Source organism: Bidens hawaiensis, unplaced genomic scaffold (genome assembly GCF_021521415.1).
Source record: "Bidens hawaiensis isolate Kalapana, Puna unplaced genomic scaffold, B.hawaiensis_p1.1 tig00051441_1, whole genome shotgun sequence".
Lineage (NCBI taxonomy): Eukaryota > Viridiplantae > Streptophyta > Magnoliopsida > Asterales > Asteraceae > Bidens > Bidens hawaiensis.
The window spans coordinates 96,161-116,218 of record NW_027499227.1 but is presented as its reverse complement, the minus strand read 5'-3'; the positions used below and the strand labels follow the sequence as shown (position 1 = coordinate 116,218).

At 36.2% G+C, this 20,058-nt stretch overlaps 2 protein-coding genes and 1 pseudogene across 2 annotated transcripts; 1 reads left to right on the top strand and 2 right to left on the bottom strand.

The window, feature by feature from the left end:
- The first annotated feature begins 2,898 nt into the window (after window positions 1-2,898).
- Window positions 2,899-5,159, top strand: LOC143599053 (tRNA (guanine(26)-N(2))-dimethyltransferase 2-like; annotated as a pseudogene).
- Window positions 5,160-5,460: 301 nt separating this feature from the next.
- LOC143599051 (UDP-arabinopyranose mutase 1-like) lies at window positions 5,461-7,506 on the bottom strand. The gene is made up of 4 exons (XM_077077112.1): window positions 7,192-7,506; window positions 6,347-6,597; window positions 6,092-6,260; window positions 5,461-6,010 (listed from the first exon to the last, which is right to left on the bottom strand). The coding sequence occupies exons 1-4, from the start codon at window positions 7,504-7,506 to the stop codon at window positions 5,687-5,689; spliced, it is 1,059 nt and encodes a 352-aa protein (XP_076933227.1). The 3' UTR covers window positions 5,461-5,686.
- A 1,901-nt stretch (window positions 7,507-9,407) lies between these two features.
- LOC143599050 (PI-PLC X domain-containing protein At5g67130-like) lies at window positions 9,408-19,701 on the bottom strand. Its single transcript, XM_077077111.1, has 8 exons — window positions 19,609-19,701; window positions 19,391-19,513; window positions 10,662-10,784; window positions 10,441-10,539; window positions 10,035-10,338; window positions 9,686-9,909; window positions 9,528-9,614; window positions 9,408-9,434 (listed from the first exon to the last, which is right to left on the bottom strand). Exons 1-8 carry the CDS (start codon window positions 19,699-19,701, stop codon window positions 9,408-9,410), a joined length of 1,080 nt encoding a protein of 359 aa, XP_076933226.1.
- Between the last annotated feature and the right edge of the window lie 357 nt (window positions 19,702-20,058).

Sequence of the window (20,058 nt, the reverse complement as noted above, 5' to 3'; positions counted from 1 at the left end):
GTGAAACCTACATGGGGGTATTGCCAACTTTAATTTCATTTTAAACTCTTCTATAAAATTGTATATGTTCTTCTCAATACAGTTGTTGTTGGGATACCGTTGCCGTAAGAGTGACAAGATTATTTTAGGCTTCATGCCTGCGTTTTGTAACGTCACAATCATATCAACTTCCACGTCAGTATGATCACTATCACCTTCGTTACCAGAAATATTTACGGCGTACTCGTTGTGACCTGTCTCTTGAGCGATATCACGAATGTGGCCAGATTCTGCTTGTGACCGATACGACTCTTCTAATGGTAAGTGGTATGGACGCTGACTACTAGAATACGCTCTTCTGCATGAAGCAGGTACGAAGGCTGGGCAACGTAATACGGATTTTCTAGTAACAGGTACGACGGTTGACTATAAGGTTATTCTGACCGTGACCAGTATGAAGTGCTGCTTCCCTCCACATCCAAAGGGTGACGGTCTTGTACAAAATACTCCTAACAAAAAATATGGTTAATATATATTATTTCAAAAATGACTAACGACTTTAAACTAAATAAAAATACGGCAATACCTGGTTCAAATTTGGTAACTCGGATGCTTGTCATAATCTACAAACCCCTGTTCCTTGTTCAAATATGAATATTCGACTCTTCGTTTGACCTCGGAAATAACTCGTTCCACAACCACGACATTTTTTGCCTTTTACAATCACAGTGCTACGTGAAAATGAGGGTTTTTTTTTCCTTTACGAGAATGGTCGCGTGTGTTTGTTGCACATATGCATGATAATATATATAACAATTGGGAGAGGTAGGAGACTTTTGGCTGAATAATTCAACTTTAACCCTATAAGCCACGGATAGAACTATCCATGGCCGATAAGTCTATATATAACAATGGGTGAGAGGGAGGAGTCTTCTGGCTCAATAATTCAATTTTGATCCTATACGTCATTGGATAGACCTATCTGTGGCGGATAGTACAAGTTTACATTTGATTTAATAGCCGCATGTCTCATGTACCCAATCGACCTCGAATAAGTCAGTACGTGACCTATCTGTGGCTGATTGGGTAACGACAGATGTCACCTCGTACCTATAGAAGGACCAATGCTTTAAAAAACAGGCCGGTTGAACCGGATTTCGCATAGCAAGCTGGTATTTTACGCCCAGGCTTTTACCGACAACTCGGCTTTAAGTCTGAGAAATATTTGATATTTCGGCCCATATTTTTTCAAAATTACTTTTAATCGAATAATTAACATTTAAATGTATAAACTTTAGGACTATTTTTTAAAGTGAGTCCTTTTGTATTATATTTTTTAATAGGGATTAAATTTTGGATTATTTTTTTATTATGAAATCATTTACATTTGGATTATTTTTGAAGTTCAAGTTGCATTTATATGTAATTATAAGATAAACTATTCAACTGGTTAAACCTTTCGATATCACCCCGTTCTACGATTATACCATTTATAGCTTAATCCGATACGAGTAAAAAACCGGTTTTTAAACACACTTCTCTTCTCCCAATCTGTAGTATTTTGAGGATTAAAAAAAAAAAAACTGTTTGGAAAATTGTAAAATAGGGTTTGCAGTTAGAAGTTTATAAACTGCTCAACTTGAATGTTTCTCTTTCTTTCTTTCACAATATCTTTTCACCATCATCACCTGCCGTCGTTAAATCACCACCGCCGGAACTACAACAATCTTATTATAAATGGGTTAGCAGCGTTGAGGCGACAAAAACAGGGGAACAAACACCCACCCACCAGCCGCCTTTTGATCTGACTGATTACACCGTTATCAAAGAAGGCGAAGCTGAGATTTTGAATGCACAAGAGAATGAATGTCTTTTATAACAAAGCCCAGGTAATCTTTTGTTCTGTTTTCATTGTCAGTTGTTGAAATTATGATGCTGTGTCTTGTGGGTATGGTGTATTATGCTTAAATTTACCTGCTTTTGCTGGTTAAAGTTAACCTGTGAACTGGGAATGGTTTGTTTTTGATGGTAAATTGCTGAGTTTGGTAGATCAATGGCTACTAGGGTTATTTCCTTGTTTTTAGAATGTATGGTTTGATTTCAAGAATCATTAATTTGGTACAAGTTGTTACCTTTTTAACGATTAGCGATCGGTTAGGGATTTATCGGATTCGAATTTCATATGTTGTATTAAAAATTATATATACCATACACATACACACATAGTTTTGACAGACTTTGATTAAAATTTGACCAATTTGGACCGGTTTTGACCGGCTGCCGATTAGCTGAAATTGAATCGGTCACTCGCCGATTACTGAATTTCACAACAGTGATTGTACTTAAGAGTAGAGGTGCACAAAACGGTTTAAAACTTTAAACCGGTTTGGTGTTTGAAACCGGTTCGGTTTGGTCAACAAGAATCAAACCGGTTTATGATTGGTTTGGTTCGGGCTTAAACCGGTTTCTTGACCAGATTACGATCGGTTTCGGTTCGGGTTTTGACCGGTTTCGGTTCGGGTTTTAAGACTGGTTTTTGCTCGGTTTTGGCCGGTTTCGGTTCGGTTAACCGGTTTAGAACCGGTTTGGTGGAGAAAACTACAAACCAATTCCAAACCTACGGTTTCAAACCTGTTTTTACATAATCAGTTTTAAACCGGTTCGATTTCAGTTTGATTTTCGGGTCAGTTTGGTTAACCGGTTTAGTTGCCTACCTCTACTTAAGAGAGGTACAAACATTTGATTATCAGTTAGTTTTTTTATGCAGCTTCTTCTAAAATGATTATTTCACCTCCAAGTAATTGGATATATAGAAACTGCATATATTCAACTTGTAAAATAAGTAGATATTTTAGACTTGAGTATTCAGAGTTATATCATTATTGATAAGTTCTAACGGCACATATATATGAATATCAGGTCAATAATAGAGACATGTCAATTGCGGGTAGTGAGGACATTTATTAAAAAACGGAAAGAAGAGCACGAGGCATATTTATCTAAAAAGATGAATAAGGCATCAAAAGTATCAGAAAACCGTGATTCTAATGGAATCTCCAATGGTGAAGGTGAATCTTTAAAAGAGATGCCCGAAGGTGAACCGTGTAGCAATGGTGACGAACCCGAGAAACCACTAGAGAGAAAAAATCCGGAACTAAAACCGCCACGAGTTCTCGAGGTTCTAATCTTTTTTCTTTCTTTTAAAATTTTGATATTTAAGAGAATATTAATGTAAGGTTAACTTTGGATTGATAGGCTTTGTCAGCTTCGGGATTAAGAGCTCTTAGATATGCACGCGAAGTGGATGGGATTGGACAAGTTGTAGCACTAGATAATGATAAAGGTGCGTTGTTGTTATTATTTTTGTTTTTTGAGATTAATTATGTTGCATTTTGCATATTGATATTTATTATTGGTTTTGTGCAGCATCTGTTGAAGCTTGCAGGAGAAACATAAAGTTTAACGGTTCGGCTGCGAGTGAGAAAGTGGAATCAAATTTTGCTGATGCTCGAATCTATATGCTCACTCATCCTAAGGATATTCGATGCGGTATGGATATGTGTTTATAATTATAATATAATTAATCGCATATATGATTATAAGTTTATAACCATAAATAATGATTTAATTGTTGATTTTCAGGTTGATCTTGATCCGTATGGCTCACCCTCTGTGTTCCTGGACTCTGCGGTTCAGTCAATTGCTGATGGCGGGCTGCTAATGTGCACCGCAACAGATATGGCAGTTTTATGTGGTAGCAATGGAGAAGTCTGTTATTCGAAGTATGATTATATATTCTTTTTGCTTTTTGAAATACCTGATTGTTATTGTTAAAAAGACATTTACGCCCTTATCTAATGCCAAAATCATGAGCTAGATACGGTTCATACCCTTTGAGAGGAAAATACTGTCACGAAATGACTTTGCGGATCGTCCTTGCGTGCATTGAGGTAATTCATATACTTTGAACCATTTTTAATAAATGTAATAACAAAACAATTAAAATGGTATAAATATTTTGTAATTTTTGGATATTTGTATTCTTTTGAGCTTAGAGTCATGCAAATCGGTACAAGAGATACATTGTCCCCGTGTTATCCGTTCAGATGGATTTTTACGTTCGCGTATTTGTTCGAGTTTACACGTAAGTATCCCTCGTGCCATTAATTACCAAATTATGCCATCGTGGCAATTTCATCATACTTACTAGCTTCTCAATATATTTAGTTCCGCAAGTGCAATGAAGAATACACCACTTAAGCTCTCATACGTTTACCAATGTGTCGGCTGTGATTCCTTTCATCTTCAACCAATCGGGAGGACTGTCTCAAAAGTATACTTTTTTCTAAAACCTTCCATTTGTAAATCAATTAACTTTATATTTAATCATCTTCATTTTTTTTGTGAAGAACACTAGTGTGAGATATCTTCCCGGGTTTGGGCCGGTGGTCCCACAAGAGTGCAGTGACTGTGGCAAGAAATATAACATGGGCGGGCCCATTTGGTCCGACCCTATTCATGATCAAGATTGGGTCACATCCATTTTAGCAGATGTTAAAGCTATGAAGAATCGATATCCCGCCTTCAATAGGATTTCTGCTGTTCTAACAACCATCTCTGAGGTAGGGTCTGCTTATTAGGTAACGGGTCAAAACGGGTCGTTAGAAAGAAGTTGTGTAATCATTTACTTGAACTTTAAATTCATCAGGAACTGCCCGATGTTCCTCTTTTCTTGAGTTTGCATAATCTATGTGGGACCCTCAAGTGCACATCCCCGTCAGCAGTAATATTCAGATCGGCTGTGATCAATGCTGGATATCGTATTTCTGGAACTCATGTAAACCCGTTGGGGTTAAAATCTGATGCTCCTATGGATGTCATTTGGGATATCATGCGTTGTTGGGTAAGCTTTTCTTATTTAAACAGTTTAATAATCCTTATCACACCTTTTAATCGTTCGTTTTGTATAAATATTATTTTATTCAAGGTTAAAAATCATCCGGTGAAAGAGCAATCGGCTGATCAGTCTGGAAGCGTGATCCTTGCCAAAGAACCCGTTCTACAGGTAATCTCACGCCTCGTTTTTATTATTATTTTTAAAATCCATATATTTTATTTTTTAAAAAAATCTTTTTATGTTTATATAGGCTAATTTTGCTCCGAGCGGTTGCATCGCTTAGCAAAGCTCAGAGCAAGAAGGTTGCACGTTTTCTTCCGAATCCAGAAAGACACTGGGGCCCGAAACTTAGGGCTGGTCGGACCATAACCAGCAAACATGTCTCTTTATTGGGTGCAGATGTGGTGAATGGCGTGCTTAACAATGATGAACAAGAAGCTGAAGAGCCTCAAGTTAAGCGTCAAAAGACAGAAGACCCGAATTCCCTTTCGTGAAGAAAGTTATAATCGAGAGCCCGTTTTTTATTTATGGATGAAAGTTCTTTATAATTTTGAATGTTTGTTAGTTTTTCAAACACGATTAAGCTTTGTTCTAGTTTCAACTTTCAAATCCCATGTTTTTCCACTAGTCAAAAACTTCATAATATTACAAACACTAATCAACGAGCTGGGCGTGATTCGGGCTTGGTCGATACAATGCGGTCTGGGCTGGTTACATAAACAAAAACGATAAATATAAACCATCTTTTTATTATTCTCACTCTCGTCCAAGATGACTTGTATAACCGTTTGTGTATTTGTGCATCGTTCGTCACTTGCTACTAACTGCCTTAGCCGGTGGGTTAAGTTCATCCCAAGCATCAATCCATGTAACCATCGCGTCCGCAAGCTTAACAAAGTACGGATCAATCTTCCCTAGCTTATCCTTAACCTGTTTAGCCAATTCTTTGTAGCATGACTGCACTGTGGTGCACTCTTTCGGGAGGATAGTGTCTTGGAAGAACGGGATCATCTCTTCTTGCCAAAATATGCCTTTGTATTCCTTTTTGAGGTTCACAAATGGATTGCTTGCCTTGCTATGCCAAATGTAGGGTAATCCCGTCTTGATCCCGAGTCCCAAATGATCACATATAACCTACAAAATCGTTACACGTTTAGCTAGTAAACCAAAGTGATCAAAAGTCTGATTTGGTTTAAAAATTTGTCTAGTAAGTACCTTGACACACCAGCCAGCCCACATGTCATCATACCGGCCAATGGGCTGACCGTCACCCATGAGCCCGAAGTACATAGCTGGACCAATAAGGCTCCGGTCAAACGCGAGGTTCATTCCACACATAGGGAAGAGAACTCCCTTTGGGAGTGTCATGACTGCATCAACATACCTAAAAAAAGCCGAAACCAATATCAAACACAAAATATGAAAATATGAAACTATTGAACTTGGTTTTGTAGCGGTTTAATAATGCACCTTGTGTTTCTTTCTCGAGGCTTGACGAGCTGTGTTGGTGCATCGTAGTCTGGGATGTTGAGCCAAAGACCATGAGACACGGCGGTTGGAACACCTTCCCGGAGGCTAAATGGGTAGCCGCGAACAAAATCTGCACCGTCTGAGAATGGGTCGTAAAGGGTGTTGAAGAAATAGGGAGTTGAAGGGTTAAGGAGGTTGTTGATGTGTTGTCTAAGTGCATCTATGTCCTTTCCAGTTGGATCCTTTGCAACCTATCATTATTGTCAAACAAATTAAAGCAATTCCAAAACATTCAACTTATAATGTAGGGTTGATATTTTATGACACGAATCATTTAACTCGACATGAAATTAAACGGGTTAGTGTTTGAGCGTTAATGACATGTCAAAAAATGTGTTTAAATGTCTTCACCCCGTTTATGACTTGTATAACACATTTAACTTATCGTGCTAAATTGGTTAAAACGTCAACATGATAATGACAGTATGATACACTTATTACCCCTTTATTACAAACGATATAACTTTATAGTTTTATTTAAAATATGCTATACTTAAATATATTATAATTAAATTTAGACAGTAGTAGTTTTTTATTATATATCATGTTATATATGTCTTATTATTAACCATGTTTATCTTGTCATTCTAAACGAATCATGTCATTCATATTATCATATTACTTATACTTGCTCATGTTAAATGTGTCGTGTCTTTTATGTTTTATAATTGCTTATAATTTAATTATGCTAAGCGGGTCGTGTTGTGTAACCCGCTTATCAAGCATGTCTTATTAAAAGTAGCATGTTGATGGACCTCTAATTTAAAAAAGAAAAAAAAACTCACAAAGCAATCATCATCAATGGTGAAGATATACTTCTTCTTGGAAACCATGTAGCCGAAGCACCGGCAAGCCGAATCCTTAAACGAGATGCACGAAGCCTTCGGACCCAAGATCTTGTTAATATCATTACGATTATAAAGCTCGTAATCAAAGCCATCAGGGACCTTGATGGACCTAGATGGATCACCATCTTGAACAATGATCAAATGATAGGGTTGAAAGAAGGGTCTCCACATCTCAAGAAAGTCGAGGTTGCGAATGGTGGGTATGACGATATCGAGCTCATCTTTGAGAGGGAATGTTGAAGAAGCAGCCATGTTGCTCCAAAAAGAAATTAATGAGAGAGAGTGTGTTATATAAGTATATAAGAAATGAGATAACTATGTACTCGGGGTTGCAATGGCTAGGAATTGTTCAAAGTAATATAATTTTGCCGACTTTGTTGCCTTTCCTAGTGACTCATTTAAGTATAAGGTTATATTTACTATTTAGAGGTCATACTCACGATTTTGTAGTAGTCAAGCATCAATATACCTTTTCTTCTTAGATTTATTATTTATTACTCTTTACTAAATAGTGTTTAACAAATTAACAACCTTCTATTCATCTTCATCGTTACGGCGATATGCTCATGTAGTTCTTGCTTGTGTGTCTGATGTGTAAGAACCCTAATTTAATTCCCTTTTATCTCCAATTTCCGATTTCTTAAAAACTTTGAATATTTACAGGATTCAAGATGTCAAAAATTTCTTCGTTGGAGTGACCTGCCCTTCTGCGATCGTGCTGTGGTCACTATTCCTGGACCTTTTTGTTCTTTGTGTTATTCGAAAAGGCTTAGGTTATACGTTGAAGATCTTGAAGTAAAGAATGTTTTGAAGAACATCATCATCTTTGTCTTGTTATTGGTGTTAGGGTATCTATATTTTATTGTTAAGTCGGATTGTATTAGTGGGGTGCATTAATGTTGATGTATGTTTTAGTTTCAATGAACTCAAAACTATGATCTTTAGTTTTGATATCAATGTAGTGGCCACTTGTTATCGTGTAATAAAAATTAAACAACTGATAATAAATGGTGTGATCATAACAATTGATGCTTTACCAAACCTACGTATGGTTTTTGTTTTGATATCAATCTGATGGTCACTGTTTAGTGCATGCCTTAGTGGTTATGGTGCGATAACAATTGCAAGTGATAAATTGACCTAATGGTAAGCACATATGCATTACCAGTGTAAGCAAATTTGACCAAATGGTAGTAACAAATGAGCAAAATATGCATTTCCAATTCACCCGCATCAAGTTTCATAGAGCATGAATGTAATTTTACGAAGCTAGGGAGCATACGTGAAATCAGTGAAACCACATGGGACATCTGTGTAATTTTAAAATGCAACTTCTAACAGGGTTATTTACTTTTAAATCACCGGCTTTGAATACATTTTGGTGACTTATAGTTGTAGACCCAACAATGATTTCATTGAGATCAGTTTGCCTCACAATAAATTAAATATTGTGGTCTTATTTAGGTCAGTTCACGTAATAAAAAGAAAAAACCAAATTAAATTTCATTTACATAACAAAATACGTCAAATTATCATTAGAAGTGCATAGCAAAGGTACAAATATCTCTAAAACCACACTCTAAGAGCATGTTTGGGATTGCGTTTGAAAAATGCTTACTAGCTTATTAGCTTTTTAAAAAAGCCATTTTGAAAAGTCAGGATTTGCAATTGGGGCTTTTGAAAAACTGCTTTTTAACCATTTCAAAAAGCTAAATAAAAAGGATTTTTGTGATTGTCAAACACATTTTAATTTATTTGCTTTTTAATAACACCAATAAGCCAATAAGTATTTTTCAAACTCAATCCTAAACATACTCTAAATGTTTTCATTTTTTAAAACCTAACCACTAAAATGTCTTGCATCACTATCAATCATTCATGGAAAATTATATCAGTTGAGATGGTCCTTTACAAGTACATGACCAAACACCCCAGTTTGACTTCGGATTTCCTTTAGATTATTTCAGATATTGAATAAGTACTTTTTATCTATAATCTTTAGATTTAATTTTTTGTGTAGGGCACGGCAATTGTTAGATTTTTGTTCATTTTCTACTATTTCAGGGAAAATACATGTTTGTTTGCATGCATCACATTACTTACAAAACAACTAAAACTTTTAACTTTTAAATATTATTTCATTCCGAAAAGCTTCAGGGGGTACAGCTTCCTCCTCCATGCTGCAAAATATGAAAATAAACCTCAATATTTTCATTACATTCTCTTAAATAAAATTAATCAAATTTAATACACAAATTGAACATTTAACCTACCACACACGCATGCACGTCGTCGCATCCACACAAACGCTCTCCATTCAGAAAATCAACAGCTCGGAACGTTCCTCCACCTTCGCTTCTCTAATAATCAAACAACATTTCATCAAACATAAAGAACAAACAATTTAGCAGAATATGGTTTCATTTAGTACCTTGTAAAAATCAACAGCAAGGAAGTTGGCCCAACGATTGCCAGAATCGCTATAGCATGTCTTGGTAACGTTCAATAGGCTGCCATTATTTTGACTGCATGCCAACAACTTTATAGGAAGTGTACGAAAGTAGTTCACTAAAACAAGTGATTTTGATTTATCATTCATTAAAGATGACTCCGCCCTATTTGGACACTCCCCTGCCTTCATCCCACCGTCACCATCTACAATCATGTTGATAACACTAAAATTACCGACATGAACACCTATACTTTACAAGTTCTATATAATATGGTCTCTACTCTCTACTTATAATATGTTTAATAAAAGTGATCGAATAGTAACTAACATTGGTTTTCTACCATGTAGTTCCACTGGTACGCAATTCCTTCACTTTCTTCCTTGGATTTAATCGAGCCAAAAACAAGTAATCTTTGGTTGTTAGCCACCATGTCCCGAACCAAAGGCCAGCCTTGACCACTTTTTGGCATACTTGCCACTGGAAACCAGTATTTCTTCAAACCCGCATTTGTAAAGACATTGGTCAGACCGTTAGGTGCTTCTACATAGTCTTCAAGTATGATTGTCACTATTTCCTTAGGATTTGCCGCTAAAAATGCTTCAATTTCCTTCAAAGTGTCAATAGCCGGTACCTGATAGATGGCATCAAGTGAAAAATGTCATAAACTCGTAATAACTGGATAACTGGATTAAGATAAAAGTACAAAAAATGGATGAGAGTATAGTACACTTACAAATTTGGTATACTCGTGGCATTTTCCTTTAAAAGAATGACACAACCATATGGTATCTTCATAGTCGTATGTGTCAAGCATCAAAGCCCGAACTCCGTTCTTTAAAATATGATAATAAGAAGTAATGAGTTGGTAATATGTTTCCTCTAGTAGTAAAATTTTAACGTTTATATCTAGCTATAAACGTTACGAAAAATGAAATGATTTAATAAGAAACATACATTTAGTTGTTGAGTGACACTGTCTTCTTGATTCGTCATGGTAATTCGTGGGTGCCCATCAGCGATTGCAAAGGCGTTATGCGTAGTCAAAAACGAGTATTTGTTGAATGGTAGAGAATCGTTCTGTCGTTCAAAGAGCAAAATAAAACAATATAAAAGTTAGTTACTTTTCAGGTAATAAAAATGTTATATAGAGCAAAAGAGGTCAGCCCAGAAAGTTGAGTTATTTCTGCTCAGCCTAGAAATCCAACTAGTTCAGCCCAGAAAACTTATCCCACGTGTTGACTCATGTTTTGAATTTGGTTATAAATAAATTTACGATCATAAGTCATAACATCACCAACAAAAACACGTAACAGAAGACCCCAAATTCATGATCATAACATCCCAATTAATTTTAGAGCTAATAGCACAACATTATTTTTGGAACGACCAGGGCCGTCTCCGAGGGTTTAAATACCATGGCCGAGTCGAAATAAAAAGACCCGTAAGTCTTAACGAATAACGAAATATATAAGCTAATTTTTATAAACGACGATTAATTTTATAGCAATAAATATATAAAATATATAGCATTAATGTAATACCCCAATTTGCGAAACCCTAAAGCTTCATCTTATACGATTTATTAGCACAAAAATGTATGAGAATTAATATAGTTATTTCAATATATACTTAATGTTTTTTTATAATTATTTAAAGGATTTGGTATGTTGTTGAAATAAAACTTATTAAGGGTGAAATATAACTAAAAAAGTTAAAAAGGGTTAGTATGTAAATATAAGATTTAACTATGAAATAAAATAAGGGACCAATTTTGCTATTTCTTGAAACTTTAGTCATCTGCTCCAAAATTATGACGTAAGTTTTATATAAATCTTAGGGGCCGAATATTGTTATAAACATTGACATTTTTGAGTTAAGAGTTTTAGAGTTACGTGTCATTTTAGTACATGTGGTTTGCCCAATTGTGCAACTTTAGTACCTTGAATTTATTGCAAATGGCTACCTCGTTTTTCTAAAACTTGCAATTTTAGCACTTTTTTCTAATCCCATCTATTTTGTCCGTTAAATCAGGGGCAAATTAGTAATTTTAATTATTTTATTTATTTTCTCTTTTGAGCTAGGTGCCATTTTCATACCTATGTTTTGTTCAATTATGCAACTTAAGTACCTTTTTTTTTGAATTTATTGCAACTGAAAAATTTGATTAGTTTTTGATAGATAGATAAACCAAGAGAGACATTACATATTACAAGTAAAAGATCACCTCTAACCCTAAATGAACAGATCCCCCCTGTGTGCTCATTGATCCTTCAATGAATTACGATATGGTGTTTTGCCCTTGTGATTCGTCAACCGTCGTTTATCTACAAGTTCAATTGATGTTATACTAAGAGGTGCGAAATTGTGTGATTGTAATCGATGTGTTAAAGTGCAACTGTTATCATACCCGAACTCTTGAAAAAAAAATCAATGCACATAAAGAAAATGCTAAAAAATGGCTAAGATGAACTCGGAACTACTATAAGTAAATTGGCAATCAAGAACAAAAGGCTAAAAAATATGTTAACATTTCATGGTTGTTTTCATCTTCTATCATGTATTTTAGTTACCTTTTAATTGCAATATGTAATATGCAATGTCTCTTTTAGTTTGCCTATCTATCCAAAACTAATCAAAGTATCCAGCTGCAATAAATTCAAAAAATGGTACTAAAGTTGTATAATTGAACAAACCACATGTATGAAAATATCAGTTAGCTCAAAAGAGAAAATTAATAAAATAATCAAAATTACTAATTTTCCCCTGAATTAGCGGACAAAATAGAAGGGGTTAGAAAAAATTACTGAAATTGCAAGTTTTAGAAAAGTAAGGTGGCCAACGGTACTAAAGTTGCGTAACTGGACAAACCACAATTATTAAAATGGCACTTAACTCCATTGTGATATCTTGTCTTCTGAAATCAATTACGTTTGAAAAGTGTCGCTTCTGTTTATTCGTTCGAGTCCCATGTTCTATTTCTTTTACACTTTGAGGTTTTCATTTGTTCGTTTAGGCTTTCTTTTGTTCATTTGAAAAACGTTCTTTTAGTTTTCATTGAATGAGCCTATCAGCGACTGTCGGGCTTTTGTATTTCACTAAACAGGGCAGTCAAGGACACATGGGATGATTAAGGAGGTGATTCCCTCATTCTAGTATTCATTAACTCGGTGGGGTCTCCATTTGTTCGTTGGAGCTTTCATTTGTTCGTTTGAAAACAATTGCTTCAATTTTCACTAAACAAGCTAGGCTAGCAGGGACTGTCAGGCTTTTTTTTTTTTTTTCATTAAACGGGAAATTCAGGGACTCATGGGATGGTTAAGGAGGTGATTCTCTCATTCTAGTCTTATTTTACTCGTTGCGGTCTCCATTTGTTCATTTGGGCTTTCATTGGTTCAATTGAAAAATGTCGCTTCTGTTTTCATTGAACGAGGCTAGCAGCGACGGTCGGTATTTTTGTTTTCACTGAACGAGGCATTCAGGGACCCATGAAATGATTAAGGATGTGATTCCCTCATTCTAGTCTTTTTTTACTCGTTGTGGTCTCCACTTGTTCGTTTGGGATTTCATTTGTTCTTTTGAAAACCGTCGCTTCTGTTTTCACTGAACGAGGATAGCAGCGACTGTCGGACTTTTGTATTAAATGAACGGAGTCATTAGAGACTCGAGGGGTGGTTAAGGATATGATTCCCTCATTCTTGTATTTTTTCTTGTTGTGGTCTCCATTTGTTTGTTTGGGATTTCATTTGTTCGTTTGAAAACTGTCGCTTCTGTTTTAACTAAAGGAGGCTAGCAGCGACCGCCGGGCGTTTGTATTAACTGAATGGGGTCATTAGAGACTCGAGGAGTGGTTAAGGATGTGATTCCCTTGTTCTAGTGTGCTTTTACTCGTAGGGCTTTTCATTTGTTCGTTTAGGCTTTCATTTGTTCGTTTGAAAACTATTGCTTCTGTTTTCATTGAACGAGGCTAGCAGGGAATTTTAGGTTTTTGTTTTTCACTGAACGGAACATTCAGAGACTCATGGGATGATTATGGAGGTGATTCCCTCATTCCAGTCTTATTTTACTTGTTGCGGTCTCCATTTGTTCTTTTGGGCTTTCATTGGTTCATTTGAAGACTGTCGCTTTTGTTTTCACTGACGAGGCTAGCAGGGACTGTTAGGCTTTTTTTCATTAAACGAGAAATTCAGGGACTCATGGGATGATTAAGGAGGTGATTCTCTCATTCTAGTCTTATTTTACTTGTTGCGGTCTCCATTTATTCTTTTGGGCTTTCATTGGTTCATTTGAAAACTGTCGCTTCTGTTTTCATTGAACGAGGCTAGCAGCGATGGTCGGGATTTTTGTTTTCACTGAACAAGGCATTCAGGGACCCGTGAAATGATTAAGGATGTGATTCCCTCATTCTAGTCTTTTTTTTACTTGTTGTGACCTCCATTTGTTCGTTTGGGATTTCATTCGTTCGTTTGAAAACCGTCGCTTCTGTTTTCATTGAATGAGGCTAGCAGCGACTGCCGGGTTTTTGTATTAACTGAATGGGGTCATTAGATACTCAAGGGGTGGATAAGGATGTGATTCCCTCATTCTAGTGTTCTTTCACTAGTAGCAGTTTTCATTTGTTCGTTTAGGCTTTCATTTGTTCGTTTGAAAACTATTGCTTCTGTTTTCACTGAACGAGGCTAGAAGAGACTGTTAGGCTTTTTTTTTTTCCACTGAACGGGACATTCAGGGACTTATGGGATGATTAAGGAGGCGATTCTCTCATACTAGTCTTATTTTACTCATTTCATTCTCCATTTGTTCTTTGGGGCTTTCATTGGTTTGTTTATAGTCTTTTTTTTACCGGTTGTGGTCTCCATTTGTTCGTTTGGGATTTCATTTGTTCATTTGAATACCGTCGCTTCTGTTTTCACCGAACGAGGCTAGCAGCGACTGCCGGGCTTTTACATTAACTGAACGGGGTGATTAGAGATTCATGGGATGATTAAGGATGTGATTCCGTCATTCTCATCTTTTTTACTTGTTATGGTCTCCATTTGTTCGGTTGGGATTTCATTTGTTCGTTTGAAAACCGTCGCTTCTGTTTTCACTAAACAAGGCTAGTAACGATTGTCGGGCCTTCATATTAGCTGAACGGAGTCATTAGAGACTCGTGGGGTGGTTAAGGATGTGGTCCCCTTATTCTAGTCTTATTTTACTCGTTGCGTTCTCCATTTGTTCTTTTAGGTTTTCATTGGTTCGTTTGAAAACTGTCGCTTCTGTTCTCATTGAGCGAGGCTAACAACGATTGTCAAACATTTAAGTTTTACTAAACAGAGCATTCGGGGACTCGTGGGATTATTAAGGAGGTGAACCCTTTATTATAGACTTCCTTTACTCTTTGTGATTTCTATTTGTTCGTTTGGGGCTCCTTTTGTTCATTTGAAAAATGTCACTTTTGTTTTCACTGAACGGGGCTATCATTAACCAATGCGCCAATCATTTAAACCAAAGCCGGTGCCCACAATCACAGCTTGTACGAACGATCGTGAAGATGAAACTAAAGAAGCAAGACAATAGTGATAACAAAAACAAGATACCTATCAACGCATTGTCTAATCTTATGAACTAGTTTGAGCCAAGAACTATAAAGAACCGCATAAAAAGCTCTCTTTCTGTTAGGTAGTCCTCGGGCCACACCTCTTCCTCGCTACGATGTTAGGGGGTGGTGGTGGTGGTGGTGGTGTGTGTGTGTGTGTGGGGGTGCTTCATGTGAGTTAGCGACGTGCGAGGTACTTTCTTGTGTTGGGTTTGTAAGCTTTGTTTGGTTCTGGTTTATTATTTGAAATCTAACAAAGAGAGTGATGGATGCGGGGTTGTTGTAGAGGAGGCAGAAGCCCCTCATTTGTAGAGACAGTAAAATTTGTTGAACTTGATTTTCTTGTAAAATTTACATCGAAATGTGGGTAAAATAATATAATAACGACTGTTTTAATTCACAGAGTTAAGTTTCATATTAGTACTTGTGGTTGGTCCAATTACGCGGCTTTAGTACCATTTTTGAATTTATTGCAAATGGCTACATCACTCTTTTAAAACTTGCAATTTTAGTACTTTTTTCTAATCACACCTAATTTGTCCGCTAAGTCAACGGCAATTAGTAATTTCGATTATTTTATTAATTTTCTTTTTTGAGCTAATTGACATTTTCATACATATGGGTTGTTCAATTATACAACTTTAGTACCATTTATTGAATTTATTGCAACTGGATATTTTGATTAGTTTTAGATAGATAGTCAAATCAAGAGAGACATTACATGTTATACATTATAATTAAAAGGTAACTAAAATACATGATAGAAAATGAAAACAACCATGAAATGTATAACATATTTTTTAGCCTTTTGTTCTTGATTGTTAATTAACTTCTAGTAGCTCAAGATCTGAGTTCATCTTAGCCATTTTTCTTGCATTTTCTTTTTATGCATTGATTTTTTTTTCAAAAGTTCGAGTATGATAACAGTTGCACTTTAACACATCGATTACAATCACACAACTTCGCATCTCTTAGTATAACATCAATTGAAAAACTTGTAGATGAACGACGGCTGACGAATCACATGGGCAAACATCATATTGTAATTCATTGAACCTGCAGATGAACAATGGTTATGGTTTGAAGGATCAATCTTAATTGAACAAACCACAGGTATGAAACTGAAACTTAGCTCAAAAGAGAAAATAAATAAAATAATTGAAATTACTAATTTGCCTCTGATTTAACAGACAAAATTTACAGGGTTAGAAAAAAGTACTAAAATTGCAAGTTTTACAAAAGTGAGGTAGCCATTTGCAATAAATTCAAAAGCAGAACTAAAGTTGCGTAATGGGACAAACCACAGGTACTAAAATGCAACTTAACTCAGAGTTTTATTTGGTTGTTTATGTTTATCTAGTTGTTAGATAAGAATGTGCGTTGCGGTCACTCTAGTGGCTCGCGAGTGGCGGGCGCGAGCCACATCACTGGCGCACACCGCAACGGGCTGCCCCAAGTGAGCTGACACGTCGGTGGTGGCTTGGGTTAAAGTGGACTGTTGGGGAGGAATGTGTTGGGATTTGGATTTTTCGTCCGACCCTTCGGAGGAAGACGACTTTATTTTTGAAGCCGGGAGAATAACAGTTAACCTGTTGGCTAAACGGTTTCAAGAACGACAAAGACTTACAAGACAACCACCTCTTCGTCGTGATCGAGTGGCCGCTAATGAGTATGTACGTCACTATTTTAGCTCCGATCCTGTTTATGACGAAGAACATTTTAGGCGTCGTTTTCGAATGAATAGACAACTATTCGTGCGTTTATCAAATGATTTGTCGGATCGGTATCCTTTTTTCAACAAAGAGGAGATGCAAGGGGTAGACTGGGTTTCACGACCATCCAAAAATGTACAGTTGCTATTTGTCAACTAGCGTATGGAATTTCGTTAGACGCAATGGATGAATACCTTGAAATGTCTGAAAAAGTTTCGCGCGACTCGCTTCATGTTTTCTGTCAAGGTATACATATATACATATATGTTTCGTTTAGTTGTATTTTATATATTTTCCGAGGGTTTACTTGACAATGTTTATACGTAGGGATCATATTGATTTACTCACAGAGATATTTGTGCAAACCAACTCTGTATTATATCCAACGCATATACGAGGTGAACGGTGACAAACATGGTTTCTCCAGAATACTCGGTAGCATTGACTGTACACATGTTGGATGGGATATGTGTCCTATGACCTGGCGAGGACAGTTCCACTAGGGTGATCACCCCGGCCCCAACATTATACTTGAGGCGGCGGCCTCCCATGATCTTTGGTTTTGGTATGCATTTTTTGGTGTTTCCGGGTCAAATAATGCATAAATGTTATCGAATAGTCACTGATATTCGATGACATTATTAACGGGGTTGAGCCAACTCAAGCATTTTATGCGAACGGGGTTCAATTCAAGCACGGCTACTACCTGGTTGATGAGATTTACAACGAATGGTCGACGCTTGTTCAAGCTTATGCATATCCAATTGAAGACAAACGAAGTACTTTAAGAAGAAGCAAGAATCGGCGCGTAAAGATATTGAAAGGACGCTTGGAGTTATAAAGAAATTGTTTCATTTATTTTGAGGCCACTTTGGTTTTGGTCAAGGGAGAAAATAACGGATGTCGTCTACACTTGTATAATTCTACATAACATGATTCTTTAGGACCAAGATATGGCTATTTGTCAAAACTACTAAGGATGACGTCTCACGACCCGAATCGACAATCATCGATGATGAAAAACTTCAAAACGTCTTATATATCAAGAACCGCGAGGTCCACGGAAACCTTCGTCATGAGTTGGTCAAGTATTTGTTGGCTAGACGTCTCGATGATCTTGTACTAGACTAGTGTTATTATTTGTTAATATTTTAATTTTAATGTAATATTAGTTATTAGTTTCCAAATTTATAGAAGAAAAATAAATAAATAAATAAATCAGATAATTCGCTGAAGCCACCGCTCGCCTGGACCACAACAGGCTCAGGCGGCTTTAGCAGTGGCTTCGGCGAGTGTCTAGTTAGCATCCAGTCAGCACTACATGACACAATATTATTGGATGAATTCGGAGCCTAATTTCAGCGCCAACACACAGTCTAATCATGAGTTAGTTTAATTTATCTATTTGTTAGACTATGTGTTGTCGTTGAAGCTGGACTCTGGATTTATCCAATCATATTATGCTGTGTGGCGCTGGCTGGACCCAACCCTTCAACCCTTGTCGGTCATGCCGATGTATTCACCACCTGCCGTTCACACCCACTGAATCCATCCTTTCGCGAGCTAACCCATCAATTGTCCTCCTTTACCCAAGCGAGCAAGCTCGCCCGGAGTCACGGCGCCTGCTCGCAGCGAGTGATGAAGTGAGGACGTTGTGGTGTTTTTAGCCAATGTGGCTCGCGCCAGGCTGATTGCGGTTTTGGTGGCGGGCCACAACGGATAGCCTTAGAATTAGAGTCCAACTAGGATTGACAATTTTGTTACCCCTCGATTTTCTCGCGAAGTACAATTTTATTGCAATTTTCTTTTTTCTTTTTTTCTTTTATACATCAGTTACTCCTACACAAAATGCACTACCCCTCAACTCTTTTTTCCACATCAGTCATTATTATTATTAAGTTATTTATTCATCAAGATTGTTTAGCCATAAATAGAATGAACACATGTAATGAGCTAGTTTCGGTGTGCTTTATATTTTTTAGGTTATCAATAACAAAAAAGTTGAGCAAGTTCGTTCGTATCATACTATCATATGTCTTGTCTTTAATCAAATGCCTCACTTTTCAACACCATTATTTTGTGTCTGCCTTTTTTTTTTCTTCTTTTTTTTGAAAAGCAAACTTTTAAATAAAACCACATTTGTTAGAAATTCCTAACCAAAAACAAGATATCTGTCATAAAAGATTAACTTTAAAAATAACAAATTATATAAATTTTCACAATATTTTAATCCAGTAAAGGAATCAATTACTCCAAAAACAGTAACTTAACCCGTAGTAATTAGTAGCAATGATTTAACCATGGTTATCCTTGTATATAGTAAATTAACGTTTTACTATCCAACGTTGTTCTAGGCCAAAACTTTTGTAAATTGAAAGAGAGATCGATAGACTGACCAACAGACTGAACACTGGTGTAGCAGTTGATCGAACACATTTGGAGCCTGGATATCCTTGAGGACACGACAAACAATAAAGTCCGGTCTCGCAATCTCCATCAGTTTCACAATCATCCCCTAACTAGACCGATTCATAATCATGTCAATTTAACTTGTTTCAATATCGATGCCGAAATTTACGCCAATCGAGAAAGTCAGAGTGAGTGACAAACGTACCTTGCATGTTCCATTGGAGCAACCAGCAGCAATAGAGATGAACATCATTAATGAAGCTAGAAACATAAACAAAATTGATCTATGTAACTCCATATCAATCGATTGTTGATGCCCAATGATCAATTTGATATGAAACTGATGGAAGATGTACAAGAATATGATATTATGAACTGAATATTAATTGTAAATGAGGATATTTATTATCTGAGAGAGTGAAAGGTATTTATTAATCCAATGCTTTTTTATTATTTGCTATAAATTATATTTAATTAATTTATAGAAAATAATAAAATAATTACTATTGTGTTCAGATGTGAAAAGATTTATTGCATGAGTTATAGAAACGTTGTAATAACATTGATACAAGATTAAGAATGTAACTACCTGATGACACTTTCTATATATAAGGTCAATAGACAACTAAAAATATGTGCAATTAAATATGTATAT

Excerpts from the sequence above, each read along its gene's own strand:
- LOC143599051 (XM_077077112.1), bottom strand. The coding sequence starts at position 7,506 with ATGGCTGCTTCTTCAACATTCCCTCTCAAAGATGAGCTCGATATCGTC. Across the intron at positions 6,598-7,191 it reads CCATTGATGATGATTGCTTT|GTTGCAAAGGATCCAACTGG; the intron begins GTGAGTTTTTTT and ends CAATAATGATAG. Across the intron at positions 6,261-6,346 it reads CCTCGAGAAAGAAACACAAG|GTATGTTGATGCAGTCATGA; the intron begins GTGCATTATTAA and ends GGCTTTTTTTAG.
- LOC143599050 (XM_077077111.1), bottom strand. The coding sequence starts at position 19,701 with ATGGAGTTACATAGATCAATTTTGTTTATGTTTCTAGCTTCATTAATG. Across the intron at positions 9,910-10,034 it reads CTACATGGTAGAAAACCAAT|ATGGTGACGGTGGGATGAAG; the intron begins GTTAGTTACTAT and ends ACATGATTGTAG. Across the intron at positions 9,435-9,527 it reads ACGACGTGCATGCGTGTGTG|CATGGAGGAGGAAGCTGTAC; the intron begins GTAGGTTAAATG and ends CATATTTTGCAG.